Source organism: Lygodium microphyllum, chromosome 18 (assembly GCF_053477565.2).
Source record: "Lygodium microphyllum isolate KBCC chromosome 18, Lygodium_microphyllum_v1.1.10, whole genome shotgun sequence".
Classification (NCBI taxonomy): Eukaryota; Viridiplantae; Streptophyta; class Polypodiopsida; order Schizaeales; family Lygodiaceae; genus Lygodium; species Lygodium microphyllum.
In genome coordinates this window covers 105,532,811-105,546,602 of record NC_141152.1, presented here as the reverse complement: position 1 = coordinate 105,546,602, position 13,792 = coordinate 105,532,811, and the positions used below count along the sequence as shown (strand labels likewise).

At 38.2% G+C, this 13,792-nt stretch overlaps 1 protein-coding gene across 2 annotated transcripts in view; it reads right to left on the bottom strand.

Moving 5' to 3' along the window:
• LOC148021225 (linamarin synthase 2-like) overlaps positions 1–5,191 on the bottom strand; it is a 40,041-nt gene extending 34,850 nt beyond the window's left edge. The window contains exons 1-2 of one of the 2 annotated variants that reach the window (XM_087699055.1): positions 4,545–5,189; positions 2,287–3,371 (exon numbers count right to left, since the gene is read on the bottom strand). In XM_087699055.1, the coding sequence (XP_087555181.1) occupies positions 2,413–3,371; positions 4,545–5,088 (1,503 nt within the window). In that variant the 5' untranslated portion in view covers positions 5,089–5,189 and the 3' untranslated portion in view covers positions 2,287–2,412. Of the gene's footprint in view, positions 1–2,286; positions 3,372–4,544 lie in introns of those variants that run through there. The other variant, XM_087699057.1, reaches the window with a different exon arrangement.
• Positions 5,192–13,792: the final 8,601 nt, after the last annotated feature.

Below are 13,792 nucleotides of genomic sequence, written 5' to 3'. Positions count from 1 at the left end.
TATGGAATCACTAGTGCAACCTCATGTTGGTCAGCTAATGTACCAGTGAATAATATCATGCCACATCACCAAGACATGTAGTGGATGGCAACTCATGTAGAGATCGACACCTTAACAAAGTAGAGGTGGTTATAGTTAAAGAAGATAAAGAGGCTATGTTAATGAGGATAAGAAGAGGAGGGTGATATAAAAGTGAAATTGAAGGCTAAAAATATGCTTGTATTAGAAGCTAGGAAACTTTGTAAGTGTGCTTGTAGAGGTGTGGAGATAGTTTGTGGATTGGGAGGTGTCCTCGGAACACTATATTAGGGAATTTGGGAAATCCCATGTACTTTGGGAACCCCCAACACCTTTATTATTTGACCACATGGTCAAATCTTGATGTCTTACTTAAATGTGGAGTCTACCCTAAATGCTATATAATCTATCTTCGCAAATCCCACTTTTAAATATGGTTCAAGATTTAGCCACGTGGTCAAATATTTATCACTTATTTGAAATTGGGACATGGGAAATTCCCAAATTCTCTAATATGGTGTTTCTATGAGCTAATGAGAATTTCGAATGGAGGTCTCCTTAATGGACTATCTGAGAGATTCTACTTGCCTAGAATTCTAGAAGATTGCAAAGGATGTGATGCTAATGATATTGATCTGTGAGCCTTGGATAGAGAGTTTGACCGATTTGGATAAAGAGTGTGAGTAAAAAGGAGCTATATCTATGGTGAGAGCCTTTTTATATCTATGGTGCTTGGGATTATACCCTTTCCTAGAACTTTTCCTCATGGAATCATTGATATCAAGTTCATGTCTAAGTGATTTATATTGTGGGCATGCCCTTATATATTGTCATTTAGGAATTTTTGCTATTGAAGACGATAATGTTGTAATATCTACATTTGAGACACAAGGACTTAGTTTTCTCAATTTTATACTATCGATAACCCTTTCAGATTGCCTCTACAAAATTGTGAAATGGTGTGTCTATTTGATGCTTTGAATTTGTTTGTAGAACTAATGCATTGGGTTTATGCTTTTTGTTTTAATTTTTTTTTAGTATCACAACATTGTCAAGGCAACCATGCTTCAATGTTTTTTGGCCACCTAAATCTATACTTCTATTATCTTCTTTTTTTGAGGTATAAAGTATGTTTTATAAAAAATCCAAGTGTCTTATCACATGCTTTGAACTATTGATGACATTTTAGCCTTCCTTCAAGTAGACTATGGTCTTTGTCATCAAGATCCATGCCCTATAACCTCATCATTGAAGCAAATGTGATCATCTAAAGTTGCCCTTACATCATGTCAAGGCAAGATGTCCCTCTTTTGGATTTTGGCCAATCATGAGATCATGCATGCTAGCTTGTTGCACCTTTATTCTATCAAACCCAAGTGATGATACATCTCTTCTTAAGCACATAATATAAAAGGCTAATTTTTGGAGTTAGTTAGGAACTACACTTGTACCAATAACGAATCTTGATTCATAATCTTTTTGGCACCATGTCAAACCCCCATAGATTCAATAGTAAAAAATCTTGTAGGTTGTCTTAGAGAACTAAAGACTTTATGTAGCTAGAACTTTCCTAGATTTTTCCTACCTTAAGTAAAAAAACATGCTTCTATTTCATTTTTGTGACTGCTTAGTGTGTTGTTATATCATCCCTAGATTGAATATGTAAATTTATAAAAAAAGGCATCACAATATCTACAAGTATAATGATAGTTACTTCATCTCTGTTTTGAATTTGATATTGGTTCTACTAATGATGAAAGGGTCCAATTGAAATTAAGATTACCATTTCACATAGCATGCATCTATAGAGATGAATTACTCGTGCACAAATAGGGGTGCCCTAACAATATTTACTCACTCAGGGGTGACATGCTTCTTTTATGAAGAGTGGATCCTCAAGGCTTATGTTGATAAGTTATGTTTGAAATCTTCATAGTCTAAACTATTTGTCTAAAGTACTTGATCTAATAGTAACTTTGATATCCTTACGTGGCACCATTTCATTGTTATCCAAGTTTATGGTATTAAAGTGATCAATTCAAAAGGGTTAAAATTTGGTTTGTAAAAAATAAATCATTTCTTATTACTCCCTTATATATACCTAAGACGATACTAGTACCCCTTCAACCAAGATCTTTAAAACAGTTTGAGAAAACTCATGCCATGACTTTGATTTATTGGAAAATAAGTTATGCTTATCACATTAACCATGTGAATGAACAAATTATAATGACTTTCAATTTTAAAAAATATAGAGTCAACGTGTTATCAACAAAATTGATGGGACAAATATGTAAGTGTACCAATGATCTATTTATAAGCCTAATAGTAATACCTTCCAGCAAGTGTGAAAGTTACAAAATCCCAAGGGAAAATTTTGGGATCAATCATTAGTCAATAATTAGTTTGTTGAGAGTTGTTTATAGCTTTAGCAAATGCTTCTATGTATACATATGATGAGCCTTGATCTTGGGTGGCCTTTCTTGCCATATCCCGAAACTTCCATGCATTTCTTCTCACCTCTTGGCCTTCTTCTCCTTGTAGGATCATTTTCACTATCCTTGACACATCTTCACATATTAACATGTTACTGTTCCTTCTCTTCAATTCCAAGCCCACTTTCCATTCATCAGTAATGTACTTTGAATTTGTGATTTGGTCAGAGAACATGGGGAAGGTTAAGATTGGCACACCTACACTAATGCTCTCAATAGTTGAATTCCACCCACAATGTGATAAGAAGGCACCCAAGGAAGGGTGGGATAAAACTTGCAATTGTGGTGCCCATGCTATAGTCAACCCATAATCCTTTGTCTCCTTCAAAAAACTTTCAGGTAGGCTTTTCAAGTAAGAGTTCTCTCTAATCACCCAAAGAAATGGTTGTTTGCATGCCATTATCCCAAAAGCTAGGATTTTCCATTCTTCTATAGAAGGTTGTGCCATACTACCAAATGAGATATATAATACAGATGCTATCTTTTGAGTGTCTAGCCACTTTATGCAATCAACCTTGTCTTCATAAACTCTTGATTCAAAACTCGTGTTTGTTGGTTTTTGGAAATCCTTGAATATTTTAGATGGAAGGAGAGGCCCCATCGTATAGAAATGTAAATTGCTTCTTAGTCCTTGAAGAGCATCAAAAGCTTCTCTCTCTAGTTCATAAAATGAGTTTATTATTACAAAGCTACATGTCTTAAGTGTTTCTAATTGTTCTTGAATCGATTGCAAGGATATTGCATTGGTATTATCGACGCGCAACAATGTAGGAAAGTCTGTATGTTCAAGTGGAGGAATCCCAGGTATGTAGTCCACTATCTTCTTATTCCCATTTGCATCACCCTCATTATTACATCCTGCCAAAAATAGATCAAGTCACTTTGTAATAACTCATGAAGTTTTCAAATGAAAAATTAAATGTGATGTCATCCAACTAGAGAAGACTATGATGACCTTTAATGATCACTAGATCCACCCTTTTTGGCCAAAGCTTTAAACCTCAATTCTTATGTGATCAAAGCTTTTATATATGTCTTCAAAATGGTGCTTCACTTTGATAAATATCTCCAAAATAATGCTTTCCTTTAGAGGGTTTACTATAGTGAGGAAATATGCACACATAAGGTAGGCCCTTAAAATGCATCTAGAGAGAGAAATAAGGGCCATGTCATGCCCAATGCAAAGAGGGTTAATGGGGCACTAATGAAACATGCTACCTTTGCTATCACACCTAGTGCTTATAGGGCAAGGGGAAAGAGTCGATGTGGCAAAGGGAAGGTTTTGACTGTCAGACAAAAGCTCTTCATTGGCTTGAGCAAGAAGATTCACTGGACGTGTCTCCATTTAGACAATCATTTGCAAGAAGATTTAGGCGATGCGTCTCCATTCAACCAATCATTTGCAATAGGATTGCTAAAACTATGTTTGCATAGCAATTTGGAGGGGGTGATAGCGGGGCTTGTGATAGGTAATCTTAACCCCACTCACCCTCACCCCATCTAGTGTGACTCAGTTATAGTGGGGAGAATGGGGTCTCCCTCCTTGCACTGTAACTAGGCGCGATCTGGCTCTAAAGGCATGTGAATATCATGTAAACATATGCTATGTGCCTTTAAACGTGTGGAAGTAATAAGTAGGAAAGATAATGTTTAGTCGAGGAGCAAGCTTAGGCAAAGCATTGAGTGACAAAAGTGGCAGATAAGGAGACAAAAGTGGTAAATAAGAAGACAAAATAGAGCATTCAATGACGACAAAGGCTTTACTCGTGAGGCCAACGATTCGAACGGTGAACCTATTAAGTATCTAGTAAAGTACCCGAAAACTATAGAACCAAAACACACAAAAGAGTACCCAAAGACCTTATAAACGTTGATACCGGACGTGACAATGAACGCAATAATGTCGTGTAAGCTTCTGAAGAGTTTTTATAAACTCAACGATCCCGAAATTTAGGCCTTGTTGGGACCGGGGGGCATTATTGAGCCCACGTCTATGTCTTGAATCACCAAATTTGAGAGGAAGTAACTTACTGTAGGGAAAGAAACCCTTGGACTGGAGCAGGTGAGTGTGGTAGTAGATATCGAGGATGAAGGCGGACTGAGTCCAGAAGAAGGCGCTGGGGATGCCAACCTCGGCTGCCACGTCATGCGCCCAGGGGCAGAAGGATCCGAACACCACGCAGCTGACACGTGGCGGGGCGTGATGATCGAGCAGGGAGAGGAGGAGATCCTTGAAGGGCTGCTTCATGCGGGAGCTGGCGCGGTGGAAGTCCCAGATGCGCGGGACGAGGTCCGAGTAGTCGAACCCGTCCTCCGGCCGGATCCCATCCTCTATCCAAACCAGCTCCATGACGGGGGGCTTGGAGTCCGCCGCCGCCTTGCTCATGCTCTGCTGCTGCTGTAGCATGCGCTCGTGGTTGCGCCGCGTGTTGACGAAGGTGACCTTGAAGCCGAAGCGGCTGGCCAGAGCCTCCCCGAACTGCACCATCGGATTGATGTGCCCCTGGAGAGGGTAAGGAAGCAGCACCACGTGAGGCCTCAGGTTGTCTGAGCATGACTTGGACTCAGTCGCCATGGATGGATATGAGAGAGAGAAAGAGAGAGAGAGAGAGAGAGAGAGAGAGACGCAACAAAGGATTCTGTTAACGCTTGGCTATCTTGACGTCTCCCCTCTCCGGCCGAGACGATAATTTAACATGATCATCGGACTCGACTGCATCATGGATGACACTACTATGGTGAACTGTCGTGACACCAGCATCGTGAGCTAGTCGATGACTCAATCTTTTAAAGTACCTCTTTCCTTTCCTTGTCTCCTGCACAAGACGTATCTGCTGCTTTGAATGAATGAATGGAGGCCACCGGCCCGGGGGGTCGGGGGGCCTATCAGAACGGCTAAAGAGAAAGGTAATGCAGCTAAATACACGTACGTAAGTCCTTTTACCGGTAGTAGATACTTCACAGGCTTAGCGTGTTCACATTAGGGTGGGCCACCACCATCGGTTGGAACTTGGACCCAACGAGACCGCAACCGATAGGAAATTAAGCGTGTGTCAAATCCTAGCACGTAAAGTTAGCCACTTTTCACTAACTACGTGAAAGTAGCCACATTTTGTTAAGTAAAGAGGCAAAAGCGCATGCCATACTACCTTGAGTGTCCTTGCAGGGCTTCTACAAAGTCTAGAAGTGTTGGGTGTCGTTGTAACCTACTTCTTACCTCCACCTATTCAAAGGATTTTAGCTTACCTTCACGTTACAGTATTTACTCTTTATTTCCCTCTCCCTCGAAAGAACGTTTTCGTATCCCTAACTTGTACTGGTCTCTAGACCACATGCCTCTAAGTGAGGCAAAGTCATATTTAGCACTTTAATAATAATGTAGTATTTACTCTTTATTTCCCTCCCTCGAAAGAACATTTTTGTAGCCTTAACTTGTATTGGTATCCGGACCACATGCCTCTAAGTGAGGCAAAGTCATATTCAGCACGTTAATAATGATGTAGTATTGACAAGATCAAATTGAAATAAAGTGCAAGGATTTTTAAAGTATGTGATGTCTTCTTGCCATCTCCATGTAGACTATTCAAACTAGTATATGAATACTTCGTCTCATTATTTCATTTCACTAATTGGTTGTGGATTGTCTTTACATGGTGACCTTCATTAATAGGATGCGTGTAATTATTACCCTTACATGGCATCTATAATTATCTTATATTGTATTCTATTTTACCTTGCTTACTCAATATATTTTATCGCTACACTTTTTTTTCTTATACTTTTTAACATTTCTTATTAACTCTTTATTTCTCTCTCTTTGAATGATGGTACCATAGCCAAAGACACTATTCGCTTCTTTAGCTAGAAACAACAATATATAAATTTATGTTTTAATGTTGAAGGCCAAGTAATGTAGCCTTGAAATCACTATACCACTATAGCCATATTGAATTGATCTTATAGATGATTTTGGTTAAGAAAATGTTGGAAGACTTGGAAAGTGTTGATATAAAGCACTAGATATGCACCATTGTTGGAACTTGTGGTGCCCCATAATATCAATATCACTTACACTAAATTTCTAACTATTGTAGAGTTTTTAAAACATTAAAATTTAGGAATTTTAAAGAGCTCCTAAATTATTATAATTTTGGTGATTGTTGATCTTTAAAAGGATAATACTTCTTCCTTCCATTTAGTAGCATTTACCATCATTGTGCACATGATTTATGGATATTTGGCATTTCCTTTCAATGACTTCACTAAAACATTTGTCTAGTAGCTTTATGATTAAGTGCTTATAAGAAAACTACTTTTGGAGGTTTATTAGATTATGGAGAAGAAATAGCTAATCTCAAGAAAATGAGCAAATGCACCTATGGTGTTCTTGTAGATATTTAACTAATCAATATTTCTAAACCTTAGCAAATTTGTGACAACATCCTCAAAGTGAACCTCAACTAGAACCTTAGTGTATGTAAGGACATTAGCCAATAAGTCAATTTATACATTAGGGATGGGATCTTTTTGCTACCACAAGAAAGGCTCTCATAAAATGATGTACATTATGGTTTTCACTAGTATTAGTTGCACACATAGCAAGCAGGAGACAATTAGGTATGGTTCACTAAATGTTTTGCTACTTGGGCTCCTGATAGTCAATCATGAAGCTTTTTAAGTCAAGAAGAAAGAAGAAAAGGAAGTCAAACTTACCCTTAATTAGCATTTTTTTGAGAAGGTGGATTGTTTTACTTCAAAAGAGTGTGGAAGGCTACTTGTTTAAAAGCAATGTATTATTGGGAGAAGGGTCTCCTTGATCTTGCAAGTGAGAAAATTGAAATTCAATCCTTGAAATCTTGAAATTAAGAATCTTTCTTTGCATTAGTCTTGTGCACTTGTTCTCATGAGTCTATCTATCAAGAAAAGGTGTAAATATTTTCCAATAACCTATGTATTTGATCATACCTTGTGACCCTTTGATTTAAACTTTTCGTGTCGAGGGATTTCCATTTGAAATATGAAATATTCTCTTTATATAGGAGTTTTATCACAATAAAGACAATGCAATCATATATGCATATTGTGATTCCTAAGATCGCTCAAAGAGGGATGATTGATATAATACCTTGTTATGGAGAGATGTACGTGTGATGAATTTAGCACAGCATTTTCTTATGGAGTTTCTAACCAAGTATTTTGAAAAGATGGTTGCTCACTTTGTCGAGATGGCAAGCTCAACACATGTAGACATTGATGATGGACTGCCTGGCTAGATGGGTCTACACTTAGCATGTTGGTGGTCATTATGATACTCACATGACCACTGACTTATCACTTATTATATTTAGTTTGTTACACCTATCTATAGCTGACAAAGATATAGCGCCACTCGATTAGTGTAGTCTGTTATGCACTGTTTAACTTAGTAGGCCATTTTCCTTTATGTTGTATCTTATCTATACTTTGTGTACATTGTATAGTGTGTGGAAGAAGAAAAAATCAGCAAGAAAACGTTATAGTCTCCATCTCTCTTGTTGTGTTCTTGAGTGAGCTTCCTCTTGTGCATACAGTGTGTGTTTGGCGCAGTAGCTCAAGCAAGTCTCTCCACCACGCGATTTTTGATATGGTATCAGAGCCACATCACTAAGAGAGGCCGATTTTGAAGGCTGAAGTGAAGGAAAAGAAGCAAGGTTCGAGCAAGCAAGCAACGTGTAAGAAGCTCTCTCATTCTTCCACTCTTTCTCTTGGATAGTGTCTGTGGAGGCACCGAAAGTAGGGTAGAGTGAAAATCCTAGATTGCTGTGAGTTTTTTTGGGTATTTGAGGCCATTTCGAGCCTCGTTTTAGAGCCACAAGGTTGCGGATAGCAGTTTCAGTGTACACTCTGATTTTGGTTGTATTGACCGAAAGTGGGTGCACAGGTTACAGATTTCGAATCTGTAATTTTTGAGATGTTTTCCAAGAAGCAAATATAAGGTTTATCTGCAAACAGGTTGCATATTACATGTACTATTGAGTAATCAGTGAAAAAGGTTTCTTGGTGTATTGCTGTGTACTTGTTGTGAAAGGTTGCAAAAGACTAGCTTGACGTATTGTATCCTTTTTTGTGATAATGGCAGAGAACAGTGGAAATCCCATTATTCAGAAGCTCAACAAGAACAACTACCCTTCATGGAAGTTCCATGTGATGAACTTCCTCATTGGAAAGGGCCTTTATTAGTTTGTTTTAGGTGAAGAAAAGGAGCTAGAGCTGGGTATCCCTCCGACTGCAGATGAATTAAAGGCATGGAAAGAGTGGAATGCAAAAGACAAAAAGGTGATATACTCGCTATCTATACTCATTGATAATATGATGTTGGGACATATCAGGAATGCAAAAACTTCACATGTAGCTTGGACAAAATTTTAGAACATGTTTTCAGTAAATACAAAGGCACGAAAGATTCAACTCAAGCAAGAGTTGAATATCTTGAAGAAAGGAAAAATGTTTGTCAATGAGTATGTTTTGAAAGTGAGGAGTATTGCAGATGCTTTAGCAGCGATTGATGTAATGCCTGATGATGATGATTTGGTTTCATCCATGATGAGTTGGTCTCTCTCATGATTACCAAAGAGATCAATATACAGGGTGGCTCATTTGAAAGAAATGGTGAACAGATCCAAGCATTTTACTCAAGTTCAGGAAGGGGACATGGTAGATCCTTTTCGAGATGCCTGGTATGGGACCTGCTAGCGATAACCAGCAAAATAGGTTCAATCAACAATTTAGTGAAATGCAAGTTTTAGGAGGCCGAGGAAACTTTTGAGGTAGGGGGAGTTCTAGAGGAAGAGGTGGATGGAAGAACAGAGGTTCTGGAAATTATGCTATTATTTGCCATTATTGTGGCAAAACAGGTCATATTTTAGCCCATTGTTATGCTAAGAAGGATGATATCCGTAGTGGTAAATTGTAACAAGAAAACTATGCATCGTATTCACGACAGAATGAATATAAAAATGAGTATCTGTTTGTTATGCAGCACATGATAAATGCAGTTACAAGAAAGGGGACACATGATGATGTATGGTATGTGGATTCAAGTACATCTAATTATATGACTAGTCATGTTGAATGGTTTGGAGAGATGCATGACTTTAAAAATGCACGTTAATTGTAGATGGGTGATGATTCATGCCATCCAATTTCACATATTGGAAAGGTTCCCTTGTCCTTGCATGATAGCTAGACAAAGAGTCTGACAAATGTATCACATGTTCCTTCAATCACGAAGAATCTAGTGTGTTGGACAAATGGTAGAGCAAGGGTTGCAGGTCTGACTCAATATAAAAGGTTGTTTTGTAGAAGACTTTAATGATAAGTGTAGATTGGTCGCAAAAGGAAGTAGAGTTGGCCACATGTTCACTTTAGATGCTGGAATTCCTGCAATGGATGCTACTATGTATACTAAAGGAAAAGGAGTGGTTGCAGACATTGAAATATGGCATAAACGTATCGGACATGAAAATGTGCAAAGGCTAAAATTAATGCGATCCAAAGGATTGATTATAGGGTTGCCTTCCTTTGAGTTGTAGAATTTCATAGATTCTGTGAAGCATGCCAGTTTGGTAAGTAGGCAAGACAACACTTCTCGCATGATAGAGAAGTGATAAAAAAAATACTTGATGTAGTGCATATAGATGTTTGGGGGCCTACACAGAATGTGTCTCTTGGTGGTAGCAAATACTTTGTCACATTTATTGATGACTGTTCAAGGAAGCTATGGGTATATTTCATTAAGGAAAAGAGTGATGTATTTGAGCACTTTAAATCTGTCAAGGTAGCTATTGAAACATAAACATGCTTAAAATTGAAGTGCTTGAGATCAGATGGAGGGGGAGAGTATCTCTCTAATGATTTAAGTGGTTTCTTAATGACTCATGGGATAAAGAGGCAATTTACTTGCAGGTATACCCCACAACAAAATGGAGTTGCAGAAAGAAAAAACAAGTATATTATAGATGTTGTACGAGCATTAATTGCTGAAAAGAATATGCCAAATTTTTTTTGTTCTGAAGCTATTCATACAGCTTTCTATATTATGAACAGAACCCCCACAGCTACAGTTCATAGGATACTCCTGAAGAATGTTTTACTGGTAAGAAGCTCAACGTATCACACTTGAAGGTATTTGGATGTATTGCATATGTTCATGTGCTAGATGAGCTATGGAAGAAGCTTGATCCAAAGGCTAAAAAATGTATTTTTATTGGATACTCTTTAGAGTAGAAAGAGTATCCTTGTTATAACCCTATCACAGGTGAGTTCAGAGTAAGCAGGGATGTTATTTTTTATGAGATGAGCAGTTGGTATGCACATGTTGGTGCTGTATTAGATGATGATAATGAGCATGATAGCTATATGCAAAAAGAAAAGCAAGAATCAGGGATTCTTAGTGAACCAACAATATCATTTGGTACTACACCTACAGTGAGCCCTTGGTCTGGAAGACTAAGGGGTAGCCCCACAACTTTAGGTGGATCTATAAGTGTTACAGCACCATATTGGGGAATATGGGAATTTCCCATAAGTTTGGAACAGGTGGTCAAATCTTTGGATTTTTTATAACTTAAACAGTATAACTCCAAATCGAGTGCTCTATAGCTCAATAGATTCCATTTTTCAAGCTCTTTCCAATGATAGGTCACATCATATGGTCTTAAGAAACTTATGGGCATGTTATTCTGGTGCCACCTTTTTAGTATTCAAAAAATGGAAATTGGGAGATTTCCAAACTCACTAATATTGTGTTTTACAGGCAAAGACAAAGGAAAGAAGAAAGTGATGGATGGTAATGATACATCTACTAGTCATTTGGGATTTGATGAAGATTCTAGTGGTTCAGAGAGTCTGGATGATGAGATGGTATTTCTTCAGTCACGACACCAGGTGTATAGAGAGCTCATAGTAATGTAAAGGCTCCATTGAGTGATAGTAGTACGCAAGTCTAGCGGGGTCAGATACCCTATTAAAATATTTGGTTCTGAAGGTTATGCAACTCACCATTATGCTTATGTGGTGAAATTAGTTGAGGATGTTGAGTCCACTTATTTTGAGGATGTTGTTGGTCATGCTCATTATGATGCAGCAATGGATGAGGAGATGGCTGCATTAGAAGCCAATAAGACTTGGGATTTGGTGCCCTTGTCAAAGGGTAAGAAAGCTATTGGATGTAAGTGGGCTTACAAAGTAAAATAACACAAATGGTTCTGTTAGTAGGTATAAGGCTAGGTCGGTTGCAAAAGTCTATGCTCAAACATATGGCATAGATTATGAAGAGACATTCACTCCACTTACTAGGATGGCAACTATTAGATGTGTGATTACCTTGGCAGTAGCCGAAGGTTGGAGTTCTCAGCAAATGGATGTTAAGAATGCCTTCTTATATGGTGAATTGTAAGAAAAAGTGTATATGGAGCAGCCAACATGTTATGAGGATTTAGAGCATCCCACATATGCGTGCAGGTTAAAGAAAGTGCTCTATGGGCTGAAGCAAGCACCTAGAGCATGGTCTAACAAGATTGGAGAGTATCTTGTCAATATTGGATTTTATATTTCTGATGATGATCACTCACTTTGTGAGAGAAAGGGAGATGCAGGTGAAGTTAAGGAATTCTTGAAGAAGAAGTTTGAGATGAAGGATTTGCGTGAGCTGAGATACTTTCTTGTTATTGAGGTGATCAGATGTGATGATGGTATATGGCTATACCAAAGGCAGTATGGCTTGGATATGTTATCCAAGCATGGTATGATAGCATGTAAGCCTCTTTCAGTACCTTTGGAGCAAAATGTGAAGTTGAGTGCCGACGTTGGGGATGAGATAGAAGACCTTACTATGTTCAGGAGGATAGTAGGGAGTTTAATTTACGTGACTATCACAAGGTTAGACTTGAGCTATGTTGTTGGCCTTGTTAGTCAGTTTATGCAGATGCCTAGAAAGCCTCATTTGGATGCAGTTAGATGTATATTGAGATATGTGAAGTCCACTTTACATTATGGAATTTTTTATGAGGCACATAAGGATGTACAAGTCTTTGGATATAGAGATGCAGATTGGGCTAGTAGCATATCAGACAGAAGATCTACTAATGGATTCATGTTTTCCCTTGGGAGTGCAGCAGTTACATGGAGCATCAAAAAGCAACCTACATTTGCTTTATCGAGTACGGAGGCTGAGTATAGAGGTGCTGCTATGGCAGCATGTGAGGTGGTATGGCTGCAAAAGTTATTAGGTGATTTGGATATGCAAGGAGATGGTCTAGTTGTCATTCATTGTGACAGCATGAGCAGCATATAGTTAGCTAGGAATCCAGTATTCCATGCTAGACAAATCACATTGAGGTGCACTACCACTTTGTGAGAGAGAAGGTAATTCCAGGAGAGATGGACTTGGTATATATCACACATAGGATTAGATAACTAATATTTTCACAAAGGCATTGGGTGTAGAGAATCTTTGAAAGTTCCGAAGCTTACTTGGAGTTGCAGAGATAGAGTTGAGCTTGAGAGGGAGTCTTGAGATGGCAAGCTCAACATGTGCAAACATTGATGATAGACCACCTGACTAGATGGGTCCACACGTCTACACTTAGCACATTGGTGGTCATTATGATACTCACATCGTCACTAACTTAACACTTATTATATTTAGTTTGTTACACCTACCTACAACTGGCAAAGATATAACACCAGTCGATTAGTGTAGCCTGTTATGCACTGTTTGACTTAGTAGGCCATTTTCCTTTATGTTGTATCTTATCTATACTTTGTGTACATTGTATACTGTGTGGAAGAAGAAGAAGAAATCAGCAAGAAAATGTTTTGGCCTCCATCTCTCTTCTTGTGAATTCTTGAGTGAGCTTCCTCTTGTGCATACAGTGTGTGTTTGGCGCAACAACTCAAGTAAGTCTCTGCACCACGTGATTCTTGACACACTTAATCTAGCTTTGTATTCTAATCTCTCCATTTTGACACTCTATGGATGCATATGTGTCAAAGCCATTTCATGGAAATTCTCCAATGAGTGGAAACTTATTTTAAAGTTACCATCTAGTATGTCTAAAATGTCATTCTACTTGAAGTCTTGCCCAAGAATTTCTATGACGACCTACCCTTAGGCTTGGAAGAATTTTTTTCTGTGTAGAGTTCCACATGATGTATGTGCCCCGTACTTGTAAAGAGCTCCTATAAATGCAACCTTTAGAGATACTTGTGACTTGCAATGTACATACTAGGAAATACAT